Here is a 24769-nt window from a genome sequence, read left to right as displayed (position 1 = left end):
ATAAGAAGAAGCCAGAACAAATTAATCAAACAGATGTTCAGGGTCTCAAGAGGGAAAGGAGAGACACTATAGGTATGAGGAGTGCAGCCATACAGAAATTCCAAATATAAGAGCATGGGGAAGTAGATTTGTACATCATGCCAGACAATGAAGATGGTCCCCTTCCAGTTGTCTCTGTACTGACTTGAAACAAGGTATCAGGACATCAGAAAGAATGAGACGAAGATCCAAGACAATGCCCAAGAAAAGCACAGAAATTATTTAGTAGTATGGACAATCACAAAAAGTACAGACTGTGAATGCAGCACAGATGTGGAAAGCAAGGGACATGAAAGTAACAGTAACTTAATGGGAGCATTGTGGTTGCTGTCAACGGTTAAGTGAACAGTGGAGAAAAGAATATTGACAAGACAAGAGTATGACTCTGGTTTTGTTCAAAACAGAAATAAAAAGTTAAGGCAGCCAGTAAGGAGGTCAGAGACAGGATTTAGGAAGCAACATTTGGAGACGTCAACTGAGCAGAGGCTTATCTGGAGATATCAAAATTGAGAAGATAGTTCTAGCCACAGGTTTGGATGCAATCACCTACAAAGAGGTTATATAGAAAGCGAAAGCTGAACTCCCACAGACAAGGCCTGCATAGCATAGGAGAGGTGAGAAGAACCCACCGATGCGAAACTGAAAGTACACTTGACAAACCAGGATGATGCAATGCCTTCAAAATCATGGGCTATTTGTTTAGTCCCACCAATGCCAACACACATAATCATCACACTTCTTGTACACAGCAACAATCTGCCCACACTCACAAATACAGATTGACTCCTTTTGTCAGAGGAAATCTGATAAGATTATGCAGAGACATTACAGCCCATTCCCTTTTTAGCTCTAGCAAAAAGCGAGACCTGCACCAAGATATTCAGCAGCAAAGTCTATGTTCAGTGCAACATGAACAATTCATACAGAATTGTCTTTGCACTCACTACTACATAGGAGGTGACATCATACAGAAGTAAGACTTTCTAAATATTGATAGTACTAATTGCAGTAAGTCTCAGGAACTTAAAGCTATTTACTTTCAAATTGTCAAGGCTGACTCCATTAAAGGCAGGAAATCACATTAGGATTTCCCCCCCAAAAACAAAAGAAATAACTGTAGTCCTGGCATGACTCAGAGATGGAGGTAGGTAGTTCAAATAAACACACAGCTGGTTAGCAACAAAATGGAACTGTATGCATGTAAATACGATGTGTATGCATTATGTTATGTTCACATACACTTACGGGCTGAGACAGGCCTATGCCACAGACCTAGATACAAACCTCACCTCATCTGGAAAGTTGGCCTTGATTCAGGGTAAATTGTTAGGCAGACAAGTAGACATGCAAAGTTCAGAACCACATGTACTCCACAAAGGCAGCATGCATTTGGATCTAACATTCTGGTTTGTGACTCTGGCCTTCAAAGTTTCATTTTCAGTGGAAACCAATTCAGCATTTTGTCACAGATCTTGATGTTCACTGACCTGTCTGTGCAGAAGAATGAATTTATGGGGGTCCCCATCTGCCCAAGGAGGAAGCTGCACATCTCCCAGCACTGTTCCATCCTGCATGCAGCCTGCAGGATTTACAAAGGGAGAATTAAAAACAAGAATCACAAACCTTGCAAACAGACACAGCTTTTCTGAAGTCAGGAAATTGATGTGATTTTCACACATGCAGTTTCAGGTTCTACATCAAATATAGTGCCATATAACACTGCAGAAACAATTTCTCCTGGGATTTCTAATTTCTGATGTAGTAATAAGGCACTGAGAAAATGCTCTAGTAACTCTCACTAATACAGTAAAAATATTCATGTCCTCAGCACAAACCATTTTAGTACAGACTGCAAACTCAGACAAGACAAACCTGTTTGCACAACTTTCTTTTTATACATAATCCCATGGGCCTAACTGCCAAGTATTCCTACTAAAGCAAGCACTGTGAGGGATTCTGTTCTCATGTCCTTTGCAATCTGATTCCTTTCAGAAGGTGAGCATATATTCTTAAATCAGAGCACAGTGTTGTGCAACTCGATGAATTCAAATCTAAGTTAAGGCTCAGGTTCTGGGACTGCAAGTTTCCTTACAGTGTAGCAGTGAACAGTTTCAGATTCTTGGCTTTGCCTGTTGTAAAATCTTCCTATATATTTGCTCTCTGTTGGCAAGATTCTGATGTCTTTTTTAGACACCAGACACCTCCATTTGATTGCACTCAGGTCAGTCTCTGGATCTTGATTTCAGCCAGGCTCTGTTTCTTGGCCTCCTCTCAAGACGAAACTACCTTGATTCTTTCTTATCTTTTAACAATCTTCTAATATCTTTTTCCCATTCTGCTCTTTTCTTAGCGTGTCTCATTTCACTGAGATCTTAAGTACAATTATAGCTAGACCTCAACACCGTGAGTGAAGTTGCCTTTGCCGTCACAAATTTAGGATGATTCCTAAGGTATCTCTCCTCTGTCTTAATTGTTAACCAACCTGTGTCCACTACAAAAAGCAGCTTTGCATTGCAAATTATGTGAATTTCCTGTAAATTGAAGTGAATCGGGACTCTCATGCCTATTTCTGATTACTATTTTTTCTGGATTCTCTCCGACCCTCCATCACTGATGCAGAAAGGTCTAGAGACAATGTACGTTTAGAAGGGATCTTGATACTGCTTGAGGCCAGGAACGATATAGCAAGTTCATGTGACTTGTGCAGAACCTTTCAAGACAATAGTGAGGAGATTTGGCAACTTCAATCACCAGAGACAGGAGATTTAAAAAAACACCTTTCACCAACACCATTTAACAATTCATCTGTCTCCAAAACTCAAATTATGTATTGTTCATAGCCACATAGATATAATGACACAGACCAAATTTTCAAAAGTAGCGAACTAGATTGCTTATATCAAAATCTGTCTTTGTTTGACAAAATGTGTAATTCCTTTGCACAGTAACTAATAGGAACTACAATCCTTTCTGAGCTGGAAACATCGTTTTGATATCATTCAGATATCAGAAGCTTGTATTCTTGTAGCCTTATTTTAATAAAAATTCATCTCTCATTGCTAAAGAGCATCATCAGTCTGTATAGTCCAGGGACCAACCCTCAACATGTGATCTGGATCTTTTCCCTTGGTAGGATGCTGGGGAGCACTGAAGTCCCTTCTAGAACTTACCAAGTTCAAAGTGATTCGCATTGGTTAGGAACTCTGGCAAGTAGAAGAATTCAGGGATGAGTTCCCTGACATCACTCATGTTGTCCCTTGATGCCGATTCCCACGTACTCTTGACACTGTGAAACATCCTATCAGCAACATCAAAACTCCCGCCCTGTGAAATGGAGACAGACAAAAAGACTGCAGTATTCTGTTAAATAAAAAGCAGATGCAGAATCTTAGCCAATTCTGCAGTAATCACCTCATCACATGTTTGATTAGGTGATATCTCAAGATCTGTCCCAGCTCTACTTACTGTGATCTTATATTAGGGGCCATCTCAGTCCTGATTTGTAGATATGTAGGTTGAGAATATCATAAAGCTTGGAATCTTAGCATAGCTTGCAATAACACACAGGCAAGCAGAATTGATCATGGGCAGCTTGAGAATATCAGTGTACCCATTATTAATGCTTCTGAAGGCAATTCATTCCTTTCATCCCAAAGTGATTTGCAAGCAGCGGGCACACTTCAGTGTTTTCACTTCAGTCGTGACTCAAATAGTTGTGAACAATCTTATGTTCAATTCTGAGAAAAACCTTTGAGGAAGGTGGGGTTACCACTGAAATAATATTCATCAGATGCAGGCAAACAGGAAAGGCCCAGTGGGCAGGAGCATGCAGGGACTGTTCATTCCTTATGGGAAGGAGGGACAGCATAAGGAGGGGAAGAAAGGAAGAATGTCTGGGTCCCAAACTGAATTGGTGTGTAAGGAAGGAGAAACAAACTACCTCACGTCCTGAGAGCATTTGGAATATTATTTAGTTTAATGAGAGTCAAACACTAGACAAAAGCAGCCTTAGTAGCCCTGGACATCACTCTGAACTAAGGCCTCAAGAAGAAAGAAAAAAAAAAAAAACAACAAAATCACTGAATGAAGTGTATATGCCTTACATTGGAACCATATTTCCTACAGGATTTTCTAATGGTATTTCAGATACTATATGCATTTGTGAAAATCCAGGTTCACCTTTACATAGTGATTCCTACATGGAGAGAATGAAAGGATTTATTTTAATACAAAATTTCTACAATAATGGAAATAACCAAATAGAAAACAGTTTTTTGAGATCATCTGAATGAGTTTTTCAGAATAAACAAGCTGTTTCAGAAGAAAGCTGACTTTTTAACTATATAAAGTGACAGAACAAAATTGTTTCTCAATACTTAGTTCAGGTACTGGCAGCCGTATAGCTGCCCAACTGCAGCATGCTCCCAGAAATACCTAATATAGGTATTTCTCATTGGGCTTAATTAATTTGGATTACATATCATGGGACATAACTCTACATCCCACTGCTAGAGCTCAAGAGAGATTGTCAGAGATAGAACAAGTATCTTTAAACAGTTCTGCAGTGCAGTGAAAAGGTATGAATGATTGCTCATCCTCAACCATTCAATCCTCAAAGCTGCTTCACTAGGCAACAAGAAGAAACCAGCAGGATTGCAGAATGAAGACACTAAAACCCATAGGTGGTGCAAGAGTCAATCTGTTAATGAATACGAGATGCAGTCAGGTTCTGCCTATGGCTGACCTCTTAGGAAAAGTTTATAGCTTTTGGTTAGTTTCCTTTCTGCCTGTAGATTGTTGTATGTGCCAGATGAGGAGGATGCTGTCCTGCACAATAACAGTCAGCTGAAGCTTTGACTTGTAATTTATTAAATAGAAAAATAATATCTAAGCGTCCTCATGATGTAAGGATGGAATCCCACTCCCATGGACCAGATGAACCCTGAGCAGCAGCTCCCACATTGGTTTCTGACGGTAAGAACCACTGCCCTTTTGACCCCTCGAGTACCTGGACACTTACGATGCAACTCCTTTGGATCTACAAACTCTGCTGAGTCTGGGAACTGCAAGTCAATAAATAACTTTTGCTGTATCTTTTGTTAGGGAGAAACAACCCTCATGGATAAGCTATCAAAACACAGAAGTTAATAAACCCTAAGTTCTGAAGCCACATCTCCTTACTTGTCTTTTGACATAGACTCCCACCAAAAGCCAACACATATTGCAGATGGAAAGACCTCATCGCTGTTTCCCCTGAGATGAATTCTGACCAGGCTTTTGGTCCAGCCTCATTTCTAAATGACAGCATAGTTCTGCTTTACTTTCTTGTATTTTATGTCCTTCCTTATACCACTGACAATTGTGAAGCCTTCCCACACCTGCTCAAGGAACTGAGTGAAAAACTGCCTACTCACATGAGTAAGCCTAGCTGGAGTTAATCTGATGCACAAGGTCATCTTGTTCTTGATCATTATTAGGCAGGGACCCTTGGAGTCAAATTCAAATTGAAATTAAAACAGAGTAGAAGAAGGACTATAAATAAATCAACAGCTAACAAGTATCTCATTGAAGCATATTAAAGGGCTTTGTATATTTAATCTGCACACAGCACTCTGTGTCTAGTGGTGATTGATGCTTTTTCATCTTTTTTTGCAGCTTTTATGAGAGCTGATAGTAATCTCCTGAGAAACAATATGATTTGTAATAAAAAGATTACCTGTATTAAATAAAAATAATATATACATAGGAAACGCTGTTAGCGTGACAAATCTGGTTAAAGATATTACCACCACGAAAAAATGTGATTTTTTCTCTGGCTGTCTAATTCATTTTAGAGAAAAGTAATATCTTTAAAACTTAAGCCTGTATTATTTATAAAGGAAGCAATAACTGATTTTCACATTTCCTATATTAATAAATTTATTTGCATATATTTATATCAGAATTAATGAGTTTTCTCTCTCTATGAATGCAAAAACTGCACTGAAAGGGAAAAAGAGAATCAAGAATTGCTTTATGCCTTTAGATAGCAAGTCGACAAACTTATGGCTTTCCTATAGCTAGATACAGTAATTCTTTGTTTTCTTCCTTTCAGTAGAGGCTTTACACTGTCATCAGGAATCCTGGAAAAAATATGCTTTTTAAAACTACAGTTCAGCAGGGTACATACAAAGCAATTAGTCAAAGGGATCTCTAGAAAGAAGTTAGAACTTCCCATGATACTTGGTGGCGTTATAAACTCAAGGACCTCAAAGTGTTTCTAAGAGATGCTTATGAAGGTGCAAAGAGTTACCACATGCCCAGAGATGCTGAGAAGTAATTACCTGAAGGCAGTGCTTAAATGACTGCTCAAGAGTCACTGACATGATGAAAAGTAAGAACCCTGTTTTCTATAAGTACCTTTGAGAGGTAAACACCAGGAAAGAAGATCAGCCTGCTAACTGAAATGCAACAGTGGGATAAGAATACAAGGGGATAAAATCTGAGTTGAATCAAAAGCATGTGTCACTAGTTATTGAGGGCATGGAAAGGCATTCTAGGACCCCAATGAAGACACTAAACACAGAAACCTTTGCTGCTTTTTTGTGGTGCTGAGACAAATTCCTGAAAGGAATTCTAGGATGTACTTAACTAAGGTGAAGCAGAAGGTACCATCCAGCACCTGTCTGATGAGCCAGTCTTTCATCCATTCCAGTAAAATATGCAAAGCACATACCCACTTTTCTCCAGAGTCAGATCTCAATACACTTAAATAAAATGTGAAATAATAAGGTTATGTAAACTCCTGTACAGTTCCCTTACTAGAGGCAATGCTACCTCACTGCCTTTTTCTGTGGTCAGATGCAAATCAATTATTTGACTCCAAAAAAAGGATGGTACGCCAACATCAGTTTTTCACAACAGGTGCACCCAAGTTGTCGTGTTTCCTTGTCACGTGCATTCAGACTGGCAGTTTGCAGTTACAAGCATAGCTTTTCTACTTTTTAAGATGCTGAGAAGCTTTCACAGCTCCCAACTCAGCACCCTTACAATGTCTTAAGTTCGGGAGTACTCCTTTTCCAACCTGCTCTTGATTTGAGCATACAGTTCTCAGGTCTGCTGTTTGCCTGACTGCACCTCACAGCCATTTCTAAGCCACCATAGGACCAAGTCATCTGGGGGAAATGACAGCAATGAGCTCTGCTGAACATGCAGCAACATAGGAGCAAAGGAATGAGAATGGAAGAAGTTCCACAGTTTCAGTGGATCCACATCCAGACAAAATTTTGAGTGCTTCAGATCTCAGCAGCCTTTGAAGGTAACTATCCCCACAAAAATGCTGGTTACCTGCTAATCACACATAAACACAGCTGCAAAGCAGGTACTCAATCTGGGAACTTGTTACACATGAAAAGTGTGCCAGTGAGATACAGCAGCCTTTGCTGTTTACAAGAAACAACTGCTACACAGTCATTCATGGCTGCAGCTAACATATGGCTCACAGAGTGCAATGGTAACCATTGCCTCAGGTGGTTCACTAACCCATCAGCTACTGCTGGTAACAGCTGATATCATAGGGCTTATTACTTAATTAGCACAGCACTTTATTTGTATTAGTTGATTAAAAAAAAAAAAAAGAAAAACACCAACACAACAGCAAAGCACTTGGAAAGCTGCAGGAGGCATGGCCAGCCCTCACTATATGTACAGCAGTCTCTGAGTGTGGAATATTCTGCCCTAGCTATTTCCCTCCTATTGCTCCATAAGGATAGGCTGATTTCAGCAAGAGACTCCTTAAAAAATACACTTTTGAGGACCTGTCTTCCTAGTACACCCTGCTATAACACGACACATTACAGAAATAAGGGTAACAACTGTCTGCTACAGCCTTAATGTCTGTGCTTGTGTGTCACCAACTGCCTGCTGAAGAGGACAGTCAGGAAATTTGGTGCCCCTGTTTGCTGACCAGCTGGGAAACGTAAGGACAAAATTCAGTTTCCATGAAATTCAATTCCATGGTGAGTGCTTTTGGCACCATAAAACAGTGCCAAGTTCAGAACAAACTAAACCAAAGCATTCCTTCTGGAGCATTGGATATAGTCTCACCCCACTTCTCCTTCAGGGAGCTAATCGCACGATTCCTATCATTCCCCACCCACCAGAACCTGTGCATCCTCATCTGGCCCAGGAATGCTCTTTACGCCACTACAGCCAGCTCCAAGTTCTTGCCTGTAGCTGCATTACTGTATGGGCACTTGGGCTTAGAATACCTACCATGAAAGTCTCATCTGCCCCAAAGTCAGAAGCTTGTGTTCAGACAGGTAGTAAAACTTCGTCTAGGCATTCACATGCCTCAGCTCTCACAAAATGCATCACAGGACCAAAACTAAACAATTTTTCTCCCTCAGAAAAAAACAAGTTAATCAGGCATCAATCATGCTCCCATTAAGATGTTTTCACTGAATTCAACAGACACAGCACAGAGCCTTCAGTGAGCCCTGAGTCCAGAGAGAGTATATAGAAAATGTCAAAAGAATTAATCCCCCTTCATTATATAGCCACTATAATGTGCTGCATGGTTCATAACGAGGAGTAGGAGGGAAGCTATCTTGCCCCCTTACCTGCAGAGAACAGAAGGTCTGGGTAAATGGCTCCATTCGGACCAGGTAAGATGCCACTATAATTGCTGATGAATAGTGAGTACAGTAATGGCACTGGACTAACAGGTCTCCTGGAAATCAGACACAAATCAGATTTCACTGCAAAATATCACCATTTCAAGCCCATAGCATCCAGTTACCATAGCACAACTAAACAGGGAACAGGTCTTACAGCAGATGTGTTCAAGGATCTGTGAGCAAAAGCACACATTGCATATTTGCATTGAATGTAATGTGCAGTTACTACCATCTCTGTATGTTCTTTTTTTGCCTTTCACATTTCATTTTCTGAAGAATAAGGCCTTTAACTTTCCAGACAATCCCCTCCTCCATTAGTACCAAAAAAGTTCTTCATCTCCAGAGGTCAACAGCCTCAATGTCCTGTTTCCTTCTCTCAGAGCAGCTGGTAGCTAAGCTGCATGCAGCAGTCTTCTACACGCAGCTTAGCTAACAGACGAGACTAACGTACAGTAGCTCACAGAGCAGTCTTTTCTAGGGAACATTGCTTCGTGCTGTAGCATCTCTTCCTGCCCAACGGAACAGGACAGAATGCAGGAGTGCAAGGCACATAAGGCAGTTCTTGCAGGAGTAATTTCTCTTTGAATGCTCAAGCAGTTTATATCCAGAAGTGAGAGAATCTCCTTGGCATAGTGCTTCCCTTAGTCATAGCTCTGGCAAGTTTTTGAGTGACCTTTTCCAAGGGATTCACCAGCCCCCCCAAAGGCCTGAGGGGACTCAAGCCTCTGCAGTCTATTAGTCTCCTGAAACACTTACCTTCACTCTTCTCCACCTCATTGTAACGCTGGATGAACTTGCGTTTTCTCTCCACAGTCTGCGCTCCCATGGGCTTTGACAGGTCCCGAAATGTACGAGGATTAGTAAGGTTCAGAGTCTGAAAAGCAAAGCCAACAAAGATGTGGATTTTTAAATTGCCAAGTCTTAGATCATGACTAGCTCAGTGACACTGAATAGCAGCAGGGCTGTGTTGGAAGTTTCAGCTATACAAGGCGGCCACAGACTCAATACTAAAACATCCATCTCCAGAACCGGGATGGGTCTTGGAAAGAGAATGGCAGCATGTGCCACTGGAAGTATAGCATGTACAAGGAGCTTCAGAAATAAGGAACCTGGCAGGTTACAAATCGCTCTCAAGGATTTTCTGTCCAACCCTCCTTTTCAGGAGTCACAAAAGCCTGTCCCTGCCTATCTGCTGAGACGATGCAGCCTGCCCTTAACTAGGCATGTATTTACAGATGTTCATCCACCTTTCTGAGGTAGAACGTGATCCTCAGCATACTGAGTTAATTTGATAGTTCAAATTAACTATCTCAAATTTTGAACCCTTGGTCTAGATCCCTCTGCTTCAATGGCATAATTCAACAAACTTTTGTATAATTGCTGTCATAGAAAGTACAGAACACTGCAGCGAGCACTGACCTCGGAGTCATAGTCAGCAAGGACCCATGGAAACACAGGATACTGCATGTAATCATTGTAGCTGCGGCCAGCCAATGTGTTCAGGTACATGAGGTAATCAAAGTTGCTGATTTCCCTCTTCTGCCAGGGAAAGGAAAAAAGCATTAAAATCTCCAAACTCCACCCCTGAAAACCATGCCTCAAAGGCACCCTCAGAGCCCTGTGGTTCCAAGGACCACCAGGACAAAAATTATAAATAGTGTAATCAATCACCAATCGCCATTCAGATCAGCACAATACCTCTTATATAACAATCCATTCAACAGAATCTGAGTCTTCATTCTGGCTCTTCTTCAGAAAGGCCATTTGCATTTATCTATAATCACCCAGTGCTTTTATGCTGTATTTGCATAACAGAGCACTTTTTCCCAATTTAAGTGAGTCAAATGCATGCAATCTGTATATTGGAAAATGCTGGACAACTGCCTGTACAGAAAAGGCTGCACAAAGTGCTACATATAAACAAGGAGGTATAGATTTCCTCAATGTGTCTTAGGTCACGAAGATCAGGGGTACAGGAAAGTAAATGCACCTCTCAGCTCAGCAAAACATCTGGGAAAACAGGAGGTGCACTGGTTTAGATGTACAGATGATCTGTGAACAGTCATTCAACTAGGTGGCTCTCTTTGGTCTCACTTTAAAAATGTCCATAAAAATCACACTTAAGCTGCCAGACAGTAGCACCTATATTTCACAGCAGGATCAGCAAAACCTCTGCAATAACCAGATGTAAATACTCTGCTCCTCTTGCCAATAACCTCACCTCCAGCAGTGAGAGAACAGCTTAGGCCTTGAAGTACATATGTACATACACACATATCAGAGGTGCTAAAATTCTTTGCTTAGCCGTGTGCAGCCAAGATTTAGCTTACCTGCCACTTCAGGAGCATTGTCTTTTCCCCTCCTGAGTGTTTCCTGTATGGAACAAACATTTGAGTGAAATAGCCTGCTTCAGAACAATAAGAGAAAGTCAACACATTAATATCTGTGCTCCCTGTGTCCCCTGCTCTCATCCCACAGAAACGAGAGAACACCAAGATTAGAGGAATGTCGAGGTTTCATCATTGGCCAATTACAAAATGAGAGCATCATTGGTTTAGGTTAGTGCTGCACAATACAAATTTCATTGCTGCTTTCATTAGGAAGGAAGGCTCTGTCTGATGAACTGGGATGGCCCAGCTTCAGATAGATGATGAGTTTATCCCTGTCAGTCACTCTCCCTATGGCATGCTGACTCTCCCTAAGTTACTTGCCAGTCTGCTCCTGAATGAAGTGCCACTTAAAGTATGATATTTAATAAAGAAAAAAAGAAGGAAGTAGTGCGGTGGTGCTGAGTAATGAAGGAACTGGCAAATGAACTTGCCAAACCACTCTTGGTTATCTACCAGCAGTCCTGGTTAACTGGAGAAGTTCCAGCTGACTGGAAATCAGCAAATGTAATGCCCATCTACAAGAAGGGCCGGAAGGATGATCCAGGAAACTATAGACCTGTCAGCCTAACCTCGGTGCCAGGCAAGGTGATGGAACAGATCATCCTGAGTGCCATTACATGGCACATACAGGCCAGCCGGGGCATCGGGGCCAGCCAACATGGATTCATTAAAGGCAGGTCCTGCTTGACCAACCTGGTCTCCTTCTATGACCAAGTGACCCGCTTAGTAGATGAGGGCAGGGCTGTAGATGTAGTCTATCTAGACTTCAGTAAGGCATTCGACACTGTCTCCCACAGCATCCTCCTAGACAAACTGGCTGCCCGGGGCTTGGATGGGTGGACTCTTCAATGGGTTAAAAACTGGCTGGATGGCCGAGCCCAGAGAGTGGTGGTGAATGGGACAAATTCCAACTGGCGGCCGGTCACTAGCGGTGTTCCCCAGGGCTCAGTTTTGGGGCCAGTGCTGTTCAATATCTTTATAGATGATCTAGACGTAGGGATTGAGTGTACCCTCAGTAAATTTGCAGATGACACCAAGCTGGGTGGCAGTGTCGATCTGCTGGAGGGTAGGAAGGCCCTACAGAGGGATCTGGACAGGTTAGATAGATGGGCCGAGACCAACAGCATGAGGTTCAACAAGAACAAGTGCCGGGTCTTACACTTTGGCCACAACAACCCCATGCAGCGCTACAGGCTGGGGGAAGAGTGGTTAGAAAGCGGCCTGGTGGAAAGAGACCTGGGGGTGCTGATCAACAGCCGGCTAAACATGAGCCAGCAGTGTGCCCAGGTGGCCAAGAAGGCCAATGGCATCCTGGCCTCTATTAGGAATAGTGTAGCCAGCCGGTCTAGGGAAGTGATCGTCCCTCTCTACTCGGCACTGGTGAGGCCACATCTTGAATACTGTGTCCAGTTCTGAGCCCCACACTCAAGAAGGATGTTGAGGTGTTGGAGCGAGTCCAGAGGAGGGCGACCAAGCTGGTGAAGGGTCTGGAGGGTCTGACCTATGAGGAACGGCTAAGGGAGATGGCGTTGTTTAGCCTGGAGAAGAGGAGGCTCAGAGGTGACCTTATTGCAGTCTACAACTACCTGAAGGGAGGTTGTAGTGGAGTGGGAGTCAACCTCTTCTCCCAGGCAACTAGCGACAGGACAAGAGGACACAGCCTCAAGCTTTGCCAGGGGAGGTTCAGGTTGGACATTAGGAAGAATTTCTTTTCAGAAAGGGTCATTAGACATTGGAATGGGCTGCCCAGGGAGGTGGTGGAGTCGCCATCTCTGGATGTGTTTAAGAAAAGACTGGACATGGCACTTAGTGCCATGGTCTAGTTGACATGATAGTGTCAGGGCAATGGTTGGAACTCAATGATCCCAGAGGTCTCTTCCAACCTGATTGATTCTGTGATTCTGTGAGGATGGATTCTGTTTGCCTTAAGATATCACTACAAACTGTGGCAGGGATGCCACATGGTAAACTGCAAGAATTCAGAAGCTGACTCACAGGCAGAGGAGATGCCCCTGCAGCAGAGGCAGATGGACAGCCAGGGACAGCAACCTCCTCAGCTGTTCCAAGCTAAGCCACACCATTAACTAGTCTGTGCTCCCAGTCTCATCCTGCTGTAGAACTAGAGTGCTAGTGACAGGTACACCATTAAGACTGCCTGTTTCTATTCTGAAGCCTTATTCTCAAAGACTCATGTTTTTCTGAAGCATTCTAAAAATACTAGCTTGAAAACAGAGGTATCTCAGTCTCCATATCTCAGATATTCCTTTCGCATAAAGCACTTTCAGACTATTGTAGTCCTTAAAAAATGGGTTGCCATTTTTATATTTTTTTAAAGTAATAGAGTAAATATGGTTTTTTCACTTTCTTTGTTCTCAAAATGCAGCTTTTAACTGAAACTTTAACCAAAAACCAAACCAGCTGAAGGGAGATTCTAAACAGGAGAATTTACCTGAAAATGTGAAAGGGTCAAAGGTTCTAAGCAAACAAAAGTAACATTTCAACTACATTGAGCTAGAAGATGTGTCACTATCTGAAGGCCATGGACTTGCTCTTAATTCCAAGAGACCAAACTGAGACAAGTGACAGCTTCTGGATTAAAGAAACTTTTCATCTGCCAAAGTAAACAGGGTTACTGACATGATACGATATAGCTGGTGGTAGGAGATGCTTTCCCCTTTGAGTGTACAACTTCAAACTAATCCTAAAGTGCCAGCTCAGAGACAGGATTACTAACTTCCTGAAGTGTAAGGAAATCAGTTCAGCTGTAGATTACAAAAATGCTACAGGAATAACTAGCTGCTATTTTGCCCTCTTGTGCTCTGTATAGGATCACACTAGAAATCCACAAAGCTAGGCTTAAAGCAGCCTCAAAGAACTAAATAAAACACTAGAATGGTCTATGATTGTTACAGTTTTATTGAATTTGCAGCAATAAATTCTTGTAAACTACCTCTCATGATTATGAATCATTATTTTACTGCCTATTTGCTCCTGGACCAGTTAATAGTGTACATAAACAGAAAACACTATGGTTTACTCAACACAGTATTTTATTCCTTGCCTAGGCACTCTTTTTAGAGAAAAGTGTGTATCTGAGGGAAGGATTTTGCATAGTCTAAGTAATAACCTATTCCATGAACAAACATGAAACCCAGGACCAATTCTAGCTCATGGTCTACAACTCCTACGCTTTTTTAGTTCTTTTGCTAAGCATAGGAAACCTATCAATGATAGGCTATACTTATAGAAACCAGGCAATACAAAAAGGTGTAGTTTATATCTGATATGGGAAAAAAGGATCTTCATTCTTTGTCCAAAAAAACACGAATAGATTATATGATGGTCTAATTTGTAAACCAGAAGAAAGTCCATTGACTAGTATAGAGTTACAGTGGTTTTTCACCTGCAGTTTGAGCTATGTGTGGCTCAAGAATGTAGGAATTCTAAAGTAGAAGACACCTATCATGAGCACTTACCCATTACAATTCAGTCCTCTTGTACTGTATGTAGATTTCACAGAGCTTTGCCCCACTGGCCTCTGTAAGGTCTCCAACAGGCTTTGCAACTCAGAGATAGTATCTCAAAGAGATGGAACAGGATCAGGATTCCTGCCATTATTTGAAGTGTGGTTGGATTAGGGTGTTTGCCACAGAGGGATCAGATTAGGTTCTTCCCTTTCCACAGGGGCAGACAGACTCACTAAAACTGCTCAGGTTTATTTTGGATTTATGGCTGAGTTAGAAAAGCAAGGAGTTATGTAATGTACAAACCTGCTCAATCCATCAGTCCTCCAAAATTTTAAAGTGTGAACATTATAGAATACTATACACAGGACTAAACTGGGCCAGTTTGTGTGTATGTTATGCAAATATACATAATATATGTTGACTTGTGGGTGCCATGACCCTCTACAGGAACTCTTGCTCTGCTTGTCACAAGCCCTACACAGCTAATAAGGACTCTAACAAGGGTCAAAACAATCCTCTCTGCTTATTTTGGAAGCTGCTATGTAACTCAAAGAGGTTGAAGAGTTCACCACATCACAAAAATAAGCAAGGCTAAATGTAGTCACTCCCCTGTAAAAGCCATCCTTCTGGGTCTCAGGAGGCCAGGCAGGATGCTGCCTTCAAGTCCCCAGAGATCTGAAATTCTGCATTCTCTCTTGTGATTCCCAGGGGCTCAGAACATGAATCGCATTACCAGCAGCTAAAGCCTATGCTTCCCTTCTCCTTGGTAATCAACCAGCATTCCTCCAGCCATCAACACATCTCTCTAGCTAGCACAGCAAAAGCTCAAAGTAGATCAACTGCAGCTATCCAACCGCAGTATGTGCTTTTAAAAATAAAGAAATAATCAAAGGCTGGTTTGAAAAAGAAACAGGAGAAGTGCTTTATAATGTAAATAACTAAACTTCAAGAGGGGATACCGTTATGTAAAGTCAAGAGAAGTACCTACACATCTATCTATATCTAAATCTATAAGGTATTTCTAGGTCACTAGCCATGGCAGAATCTAAGCATGATGTGTACTAATGATGATCCACCTTTGGCTACACTATACATAAGTGATTTATTAATCCCTCTTCCATTAATATCAGACTATGATCTCACTCTTGTGATAGGCAGTACTCTCCATTTGCTAGAGACAGGTGGAACTCTACCCATTTGGAGATTCATTGCAGATGAGATTATCTCAAAGCATAAGATTTTGCCCCCACTGAAATGAATACTAAAAGTCCAATAAACTTAATTGGATTCTTCGACTTCACAAATTTGCTTTCATTTTCTTTTTGTCTTCCATCCTTCAGACTTCTTAAGTCTGCAAGACAATGCCAAGGCTCTCCTAAAACGACTTTTCTTAAAGAATCTTTGCAATTACCAAAAATATTGTGAAGAAAATCCCCTTCCTGGTAAGCCACAACCTAGGTCCAAGTCCTACTATTGAAAGAGGAAAGTCAGATTTCCCTGTGAAACAATCAAGTCTCTCTCAAGCCTCAGAAGTGTTAGGTTAGATTACTTTAGAATAAAGTTGCAGGGTCCTCCTTGTTTGATTGTACCAGTCCACCTTCTGGGTATTCTTACTCCATGGCTCAAAGAAGACAGATATAATACAAATTGATGATGGTAAAGCTGTGGATGTGGTCTATCTCGATTTCAGTAAAGCGTTTGACACGGTCTCCCACAGCATCCTCGCAGCTAAACTGAGGAAGTGTGGTCTGGATGATTGGATAGTGAGGTGGATTGTGAACTGGCTGAAGAAAAGAAGCCAGAGAGTGGTGGTCAACGGGACAGAGTCCACTTGGAGGCCTGTGTCTAGCGGAGTCCCTCAAGGGTCGGTACTGGGACCAGTACTATTCAATATATTCATTAATGACTTGGATGAGGGAATAGAGTGCGCTGTCAGCAAGTTCGCTGATGACACAAAACTGGGAGGAGTGGCTGACACAACGGAAGGCTGCGCAGCCATTCAGAGAGACCTAGATAGGCTGGAGAGTCGGGCGGGGAGAAATTTAATGAAATATAACAAGGGCAAGTGTAGAGTCCTGCATCTGGGCAAGAACAACCCCATGTACCAGTACAAGTTGGGGACAGACCTGTTGGAGAGCAGCGTAGGGGAAAGGGACCTGAGGGTCCTAGTGGACAACAGGATGACCATGAGCCAGCAGTGTGCCCTTGTGGCCAAGAAGGCCAATGGCATCCTGGGCTGTATTAGAAGGGGTGTGGTTAGCAGGTCGAGAGAGGTTCTCCTCCCCCTCTACTCTGCCCTGGTGAGGCCGCATCTGGAATATCGTATCCAGTTCTGGGCCCCTCTGTTCAAGAAGGACAGGGACCTGCTAGAGAGAGTCCAGTGCAGAGCCACGAAGATGATTAAGGGGGTGGAACATCTCCCTTATGAGGAGAGGCTGAGGGAGCTGGGTCTCTTTAGCTTGGAGAAGAGGAGACTGAGGGGTGCCCTCATTAATGTTTATAAATATGTAAAGGGCAAAGTGTCATGAGGATGGAGCCAGGCTCTTCTCAGTGACATCCCTTGACAGGACAAGGGGCAATGGGTGCAAGCTGGAACACAGGAGGTTCCACATAAATATGAGGAAAAACTTCTTTACGGTGAGGGTAACCGAACATTGGAACAGGCTGCCCAGAGAGGTTGTGGAGTCTCCTTCTCTGGAGACATTCAAAACCCACCTGGACGCGTTCCTGTGTGATATGGTCTAGGTAATCCTGCTCCGGCAGGGGGATTGGACTAGATGATCTTTCGAGGTCCCTTCCAATCCCTAACATTCTGTGATTCTGTGAAAATTTATAAATAAGTATAATATTAAAGTAGGGCTCCTTGAAGTAGGATGTCTTGAAGAGGCTAGAGAAGGAGAAAGGAATCTCCCTCGTTTACAGAACACTGTTTGCACCGCGTGTATTCACAGGCTTAAACCAGACAAAGGGATAATGTTTCCACTGGGGAAATGCTGCACCCAGGCACACCTCAGGTTGTAGAAGAAAAGCATTAAGTAAATTCTTTTAATCTGTTGAGGTGAGCAGAATACAATCTCCAACCCTGGAATCAAGCAAGCACATAAATATTATCAGCTTCTTTATGCCAATAATATCCCAGACCCATTACCAGCAAGAGAGGGACCTCAGTGTTGCATCTCCTGTGAACAATACCTACCACAAACCACACAGCTATTTCTCTTCCATAGTTCTTTTTTTCCAGATACTATTTTGAAATTATTGCAATGAGTTACTAAAAGCTTGAGCTTGGTGGTCCCAGTCATAGAGAAAAATTCCAGTAAATTCACATGCTACAAAAGGAAAATTGTACCAACTGCACTTTTGAAGGGTCACAGAGAGATTAATATAAACTGCAGCTCATATCCCCCCTGCTGCACCGCTGCATGAGACTTCCCGCCTGTGTCCATATCTATCTGATGTGGCACGTGCTAAGGATGGTATCACAAATGTTGCAAGCTTTAACACACACACAAGTGTCTCCCACTGTGTTACAGCCAAGTAAAATGAAATAGCCAAATGACTAAAATGGACAGTTAAGGCAATGTTAGAAGCTGACGAACAGCTTCTAACCAGATTCAGATGCTTTTTTTTTCTGCATAATTTGAAATCTAACATTTCCAGGCACTGCATGCGATTCAGTTCTTTTCACTCCAGCTTGAACTTGCACGCTGGAACCAAACATTATGCTAATGAACTCCGTTACATAGCATTGTTGTTGCTTAGGAACGGAAGTTTCCAAGGCTGTGGAAGGAGGATTGAATAGAGAGACCCTGGAGCTGGGGAAGTCCTTTTTGCCACTCCTCCTCCCCCTGCATGCTCACATACACAGGTTTCTTGAAGAGCTGCCATTTTCCATCAAGGAAGTATGATTCAGGCTTTGCAGGGCTGTGAAAAGGAATTTGTCCTGTGCTCTCCACTCACAGATTTATTTACAGACTGAAAGACTAATTCATTACTCAAAGAAGAGTAGACAGAGGACGACTGCACAGTGAGAGACTGTGAAGGCTCATCCCACACTACTGAAAAAAACAAGCATCTCGTGACATCTGTACCTCACCTTCTAAGTCTTCCTAGCTGCTAGCTGGTAAGATCTTATGTAGGGGGGCAGTCTGGCAGAATTGTTAAGATGAAACAATATTTTTGTTTATTCTTGGTGGGCCTTGGTTTTATATGTGACCTTGCACTGTGTGGTAGCACAGTGGTTCTGAAGTGATCTAGAAAAGTAAGAAAATTAGGGAAGGAAACCTCTTTTTATCTATTCGTTCATGGCAGGATTTAGTTTAAATCTGCCTGTTAGCAAGAGACTACTTTTAAGGTAGTCAGTGAATTAATCTCTCTTCCACAACAGGTCGTATCTAACAACAAAGAAATGGTAACAGGCTTGTAAGCAGGGAGATAAAAACATACCCTACCTGGAACTGCTTGACTTCATGAAAAATCATTCACTGTATAAATGCTGGTTTTAAGCTTTATATGAAAGTATTTCCATAGACCTATTCCATGGGTGAATTAGAACTCATCACCTCACTGCCTTCCTGCCCCTGGAGAAATGCAGGGCGTGCATAGCTCTGCCGTGCTAGGCAAGCCTGCTCTGCAATACGCAGACTTCCAGAAGGAAAGACAGAGGAAACTTTTCTCACAGACTAGTTCAAGATGGGACAAAGATGGTTCTGTGCAGCTTTGGGTGCAGTGAAGTAGGAAGCAGCAACCTATGGGAGGAAAAGAACAGGCAGAACCGCAGAGAAGCAGGTCCTGAAACACCCAGACAGTGTCACGGGCAGAACGCCTGTTCTGCTCCTGCCAAGCCCTGTGCTGAGAAAGAAAGAAAGATTCAGTTAGAACAGACTGCATCATCAGGGTTCAAAACTGTATTCTTCTAGGATTGTATCTCCTTCTTAGGACAGGCTTAAGCTACAAGGGGCCATGACTGGGCCCTGTGCAAGTGCTTAAGTGCAGATAAGGGGTAATCTCCACTCCCTTCCTTGCCTCAGAAAGACACTTGACAGTCCTAGACCTGATGCTCAAGGTCTGTTCCCTCCCTGCAGCTCCCAGCAACACATAGCACCACGTGGTGCCCTTGACACACATTTTCTATTCATTTCTGTATCAGGTGAGCCTCAAAGATCTAGGTCTGTGAAACACTCCTAAAGCTCTGGGGTTAGCCATGGGCTTTCAAAAGCCCAATCCAGACCAAGGATTTTACCACATGTGGATAAAAACGGAAAGAGTTTTCCAGTCAAGGACCTCTTTAGCAAGACCTTATCACGTAGAAATTCAGCATTCCCACCCTTGGGCAAAGGCTTGCCAGCAACTCAGAGGGTGAACCTGGCAGTGGAGTGAGGGTTTAGAGAAAATGAGTAAAGAGAGTTCCCTTATCATCATCATTTCTTAGGTAGTAGGGCAACACATGTACCTCTTCCTCTGCTATCCCAGGAGATGCACTGCAAGCATGAGCTAGAACAGGCATAATTAACATTTAAAAAGCAAGGATGGCTCCTGCAATTCCTGAATTTTTAATATCAGTGGCTACAGAACTGGAGCCCTCTTATGAGGAGCTAGAGAAACTGAGACATGGCTAACTAAGTTCCATTATCTCCAGCTACAGCCCTGTGAAACACTGATAATTAGTTTACAAGCATGCAGAGGCTATTCAACCCCTTCAAGCTGTCTGGTGCACTTCGGTGTTTCTGCAGAAATCCCTATCTCTGGGATTGAAAATCACCTTTTTGTAAATTTGAAATGCGGCTCCCACTTTTAACCCAAAGCAATTAGCACTTGCAAAGTGTCAGCAGTCCCTAGGGACTCATGTTTTCCTGATCAGTGCATCTGATCCACAGTAGGATTTTAAAAAAATTGACTAAAGGAGGCGGTTAAATTCTTTGAAGCCTGCATTATCCAGTGCATCACACAAAGAGATCATCTGCCTTCAGGAAAATTACACTGATTTGTTTGTTTGGACTTCTTAAAAATCTGAAAAGTCCGGGTTCAAACTTTGCAATAAGTTGGCAAGGTTTATTGCAGAGAAGTACCCAAACCCAAAAGGTTAAACTATAGTGTTACTCCTGACAAGCCTCCGGCACTCAACCTTCTACACCAGGCTCCCTCTAGTGCTCCCAGGCACGCACAGCACCGAGGGACACCAGCACTAACAAACAGCTGCAGAAGAGGATAATTTTTTGGCTGGCTGGTATTTTTAAGGAAGGAAACCTATTTTGGAGCAATGTTTTCCCCTTGGATTTTAAATGAAAAATAATAGAAACAAATTACTAGGAACTGAACAAAATGTTTTCTTTCCGAGAGTTTTAAAGATTTTTTAAAAGCATTTTAAAAGAAATTATCATTTTGAATTAAAAAAAAAATATGTATTTTTCCTTAAGGCTTCCTTTCATTTTTTTTGAAGGTATACTTGGCTGAAAAACTTCACTGATCAAAATGCACTGAATTTTTTGGTCCACTCATCCAACACAAAATTCAAACAGAGAAAGCTGGACCTAAAAGTCACCAGGTTCACTTCAATTGCAGGAAGCAGAGAATCTCTTTCCATCCTGACACAGTGTAAGGAAGCTGAGCTGCAGATCTTTTTCTGAAGCATGGTAGTCACTCTCTGTGCACCAGTGAGGGACTGAGGATGTCCTGAATCAGCAGTAGGGTTCTGGCACTTCCCATGCAGATGAACTTTATCTTCAGAGAATTGCCAACAAGAATACTGCATCAAATCCTTAAAATGAGTGAACTGTGATTAAAAAACCTATTGTTTTGATCTCCAGAACTTCCTACCCACTCCTGGGCAAATTATTTAAGCTAACATCAACAAAGGTGGAAAAAGTGCTTAATTTTCCACTGTAGAGTACTTTGCTTCACTTACCAGTCTACACTATGGAAAGAATAGCATTGATATTGCCCCTGGGACACTGTAAGGTTAAATACAGCAAAGAGTGAGAGGCCTTCAGATGTAATGGTAACATGGCCCTGTAAGCACTGGTGAGAGACAGAAACATGGGAGTGAAAAACACAGAAAGATTTAACTGTGTTTAAATATTTTTATATAAAATAACAAAGATTCATTTTTGGAACATACCGTTGGGGCAAGACTGTCCCCATTGTGCTGCTTCCAGGATTTTCTGAAGCATCTGCTTCATTACAGAGCTCACGGGAGGGTGGGTGGTAACTGGCAGAGATCCTCCTTGCTTTTGCATTATTTTTGGCTATGGCATGTAATTGAAAAGGAGCTGAAATGCCTTAGTTGTAGCCTGAGCTTCCCCTTCATGTATTTGCACATGAATAATGAGTAGCCAAAAAGCCTGAAGGGTTTGTAATGAAGCCTTTCTAATAGGGAAATGTATTGTAGACAAATCCATATTTTGTCCCAAACAATCATTCATCAAAGCTGCGATTTGACTCTTCACAACTAAATGCCAGAGCACCCGAACCATCCTGAGATTAGCCAGCTGTAACCCATGCTCCTCTCTGTGGTCTGGCTGAGAAGAACATTGTTATCCATTTCCAGGGAATCAGCCTGTTTTCCTTTGTCACTAGCCATAATTAGCAGCTGTATTTGATTGCCTTCGATTAGAGAGATAGTTCACCAAACCTGAGACTACAGTGGAATACTACTCATACAGGCCTCAATTCAACAAAGCGTGTAGCACATGCTGAGCATCAGTACAAGTCAAAAGTCTGACCAGAACACCTACACGCATTTTTCAAGGGCAGGGCACCTTCACAGTGAGAGTCCATCTATGCCACAGCACGGATGGAAAGACAAGGTTAGAGTATCCAAAGTCTGTCCTTGAAAGCACAGGAGACACTTACCAAGGCCTGGTTTAACATATCATTAAGCAGCACTGACACAGACTCTCTGCTGCAGTCTGCGTTGCAGGTGATATGTGAACAGCAAGCAGTCCTGGCAAATCTCAGAGCCTCTATGTTCCCAAGGTCCTGGTTAAAACAAGATTCTTAATCATTTGCTTTAAATATTTATTCTTTCAATAACATCCAGAGCCCAAATCTCAGGTCCATTAAACAGGATGTTTAAGCAACCTGTCAACAAATGCCAGGCCTGTAAAGAAGGCAACCTGTTGGTCTGGTAGAATAAGTACAAATTTGGATAGCTTCTTTCAGTGAAGTCGTTAAGAACTGGATTTAGACCATTGAGACCTTTTGCTCAGGTCCTCAGATGGCTGATGGATAACACCACATTTCATTGTTTCATTACATGCTGAGCTCAAATTAGTAGCTAGGGATGAAAGACAGCACATTGCTCCCACTTGTAATTTCACCCTGTAATGCAATATAGGTGCTACAATGCAATAAAATGATATTGTAAATTATTAGAATTTCACCTACTCAAAACACTTTCAGGAAGAACTTTGAGAGTTGTAGCTCCAGCATGGAAAAGTCCTGACCTTAAAAAAAAAAAAAATACTTCTGAAGAGTCCAGATGTCACATGTTAATTTATAACTAAGTGATTATTTTGTTTTTAATTAGGGAGTAACAGCCACTGCTTTCAAAGGCTTTACCGGAGTTCCCACACTTCATCCACAGAGTCTGGTGTGTCTGTCTGTCTCTCAGAGGAGAGATGGCCAAGGGGAAAGCAAAAGGTCAAAAAGGGAAGAAGATCACCTTGAAAACTGCCAAAAATTCCATCCGGATAGCTTTTGATGGGGGGCGCCGTCTTGACTTAAGCAACATGGGTATCACCACCTTCCCCAATTGCATTCTGAAACTGGCTGATGTGGATGAACTTGATTTGAGCAGAAACATGTTAAAAAAGATTCCAAGTAGCATCCAGAAGTTTGAGAAACTGCGTTGGCTGGACCTCCATAGTAATCAGCTCGAGGAGTTGCCTAATACAATAGGTACGCTTCAGAACCTTTTCTACCTGAATATATGCAACAACAAGCTGACCACCAAAAATCTGCCAGAAGAGTTGAACCTTCTCAAGAACCTGCATATTCTCAACCTTGGCTTGAACTGTCTTGACAGTATTCCCACCAGTCTTGGGGCCTTGAAGGAACTTAGGGAGATAGGTCTCTTCGACAACGCCTTGACCACCATCCCAAACAGTGTGAAAAAGCTTCCCAATCTCAAGAAACTGAATACAAAAAGAAACCCTTTGCCAGATTCAACAAAGCAAGAAGAGCATGCCGACTCCATCAAACGGATAGAAACGCTTTACTTGGTACAAGAGAAAGACCTGTGCTGTTCCTGCCTAAAGATGTGTCAGGATGAGAGGGACAAGCTGAACAAGTTAAAGAACATGGCACCCAGTCCCTCAAAGAAGCCAAGTTTCCCTTTACTCCTTACACCCAATTCCTCTGCAAAGGATAACCAAGAAGAATGGAGATTAAGAGGCACACATCCTTGAAATTTATCAAGGCACTCCACAGACCATGTCCAATGAAGTCCAACCTGAGCTAATAAAAAGCTGATCTCCTTCCTCCTCCCTTTCCTGCAGTTGTCTTCCTTTAAAGATCTACTCAGTTTTAGAAGCAGCAGATCTGTGTGGTCTCTAAAACTAAATCCAAAACAACTTAAACAGATGTGTATTTGGGAAAGGGTGCATTTGGGAAAGGAAGACCTACTCCCTGGCATCTAGCCTGATCCCACAACACATTCTCCATGCTTGGGTTTTGGGGTTCTTTTTTGGTCTTTTGTGTGTGCATGTGTCCAGTGAAGGAATCTTCAAAAATACAGGTTTTTCTATAACTCCACTCTCACCACTTAGCCTGAAACATTAGTCCTGTTCATTTTCATAGGGTGAGACACAGTTAAACTAGTGTCAGTAAATACCATTTGGAGGAACAGGAACAGGCCTGGGAACTTTCTGCTGCTGTTGGCTACTGCCAACCCCTCAGAGAATCTCAGATAGGCACCGTCAAGTGTAGGAACCACAAACCTGTTCCAATTCAGCAGAGGCAGCAGAGACAAATGTTATGCTCAGGAGTAACTAAGAAGTGCAAACACAATGCTTAGAGCTAAACAACCGGTGATCCTGTTTGCCGTCAAGGGGCCAGACACTGCATAAGCAAGTTATGTGGGATTTTGGGTGCTATACCTGGGTGCAGTTATCTCTAACTTGCATGACACAATCAGCATCCCTACCTATACTCATTGTGTTTCGCCTGTCTCTGAGTCTTCCTCCCAGGACAGTAACAGAAGGGGGAAGAGGTAGGG

At 42.3% G+C, this 24769-nt stretch overlaps 2 protein-coding genes across 2 annotated transcripts in view; one reads left to right on the top strand and one right to left on the bottom strand.

The window, feature by feature from the left end:
- WDFY4 (WDFY family member 4) overlaps nucleotides 1-24769 on the bottom strand; it is a 143326-nt gene that overhangs the window by 19617 nt on the left and 98940 nt on the right. The window contains exons 48-53 of the mRNA XM_068398245.1: nucleotides 11027-11069; nucleotides 10116-10235; nucleotides 9453-9570; nucleotides 8640-8749; nucleotides 3210-3363; nucleotides 1527-1618 (exon numbers count right to left, since the gene is read on the bottom strand). Of these exons, the coding sequence (XP_068254346.1) occupies nucleotides 1527-1618; nucleotides 3210-3363; nucleotides 8640-8749; nucleotides 9453-9570; nucleotides 10116-10235; nucleotides 11027-11069 (637 nt within the window). The remainder of the gene's footprint in view (nucleotides 1-1526; nucleotides 1619-3209; nucleotides 3364-8639; nucleotides 8750-9452; nucleotides 9571-10115; nucleotides 10236-11026; nucleotides 11070-24769) is intronic.
- On the top strand, nucleotides 23172-23960 carry LRRC18 (leucine rich repeat containing 18). The gene has a single exon (XM_068398246.1). It carries the CDS (start codon nucleotides 23172-23174, stop codon nucleotides 23958-23960), a length of 789 nt encoding a protein of 262 aa, XP_068254347.1.

This window comes from Nyctibius grandis, chromosome 4, assembly GCF_013368605.1.
Source record: "Nyctibius grandis isolate bNycGra1 chromosome 4, bNycGra1.pri, whole genome shotgun sequence".
Lineage (NCBI taxonomy): Eukaryota > Metazoa > Chordata > Aves > Nyctibiiformes > Nyctibiidae > Nyctibius > Nyctibius grandis.
Note: the sequence above shows the minus strand (reverse complement) of the source record. Positions and strands in the feature narration are given on the sequence as shown.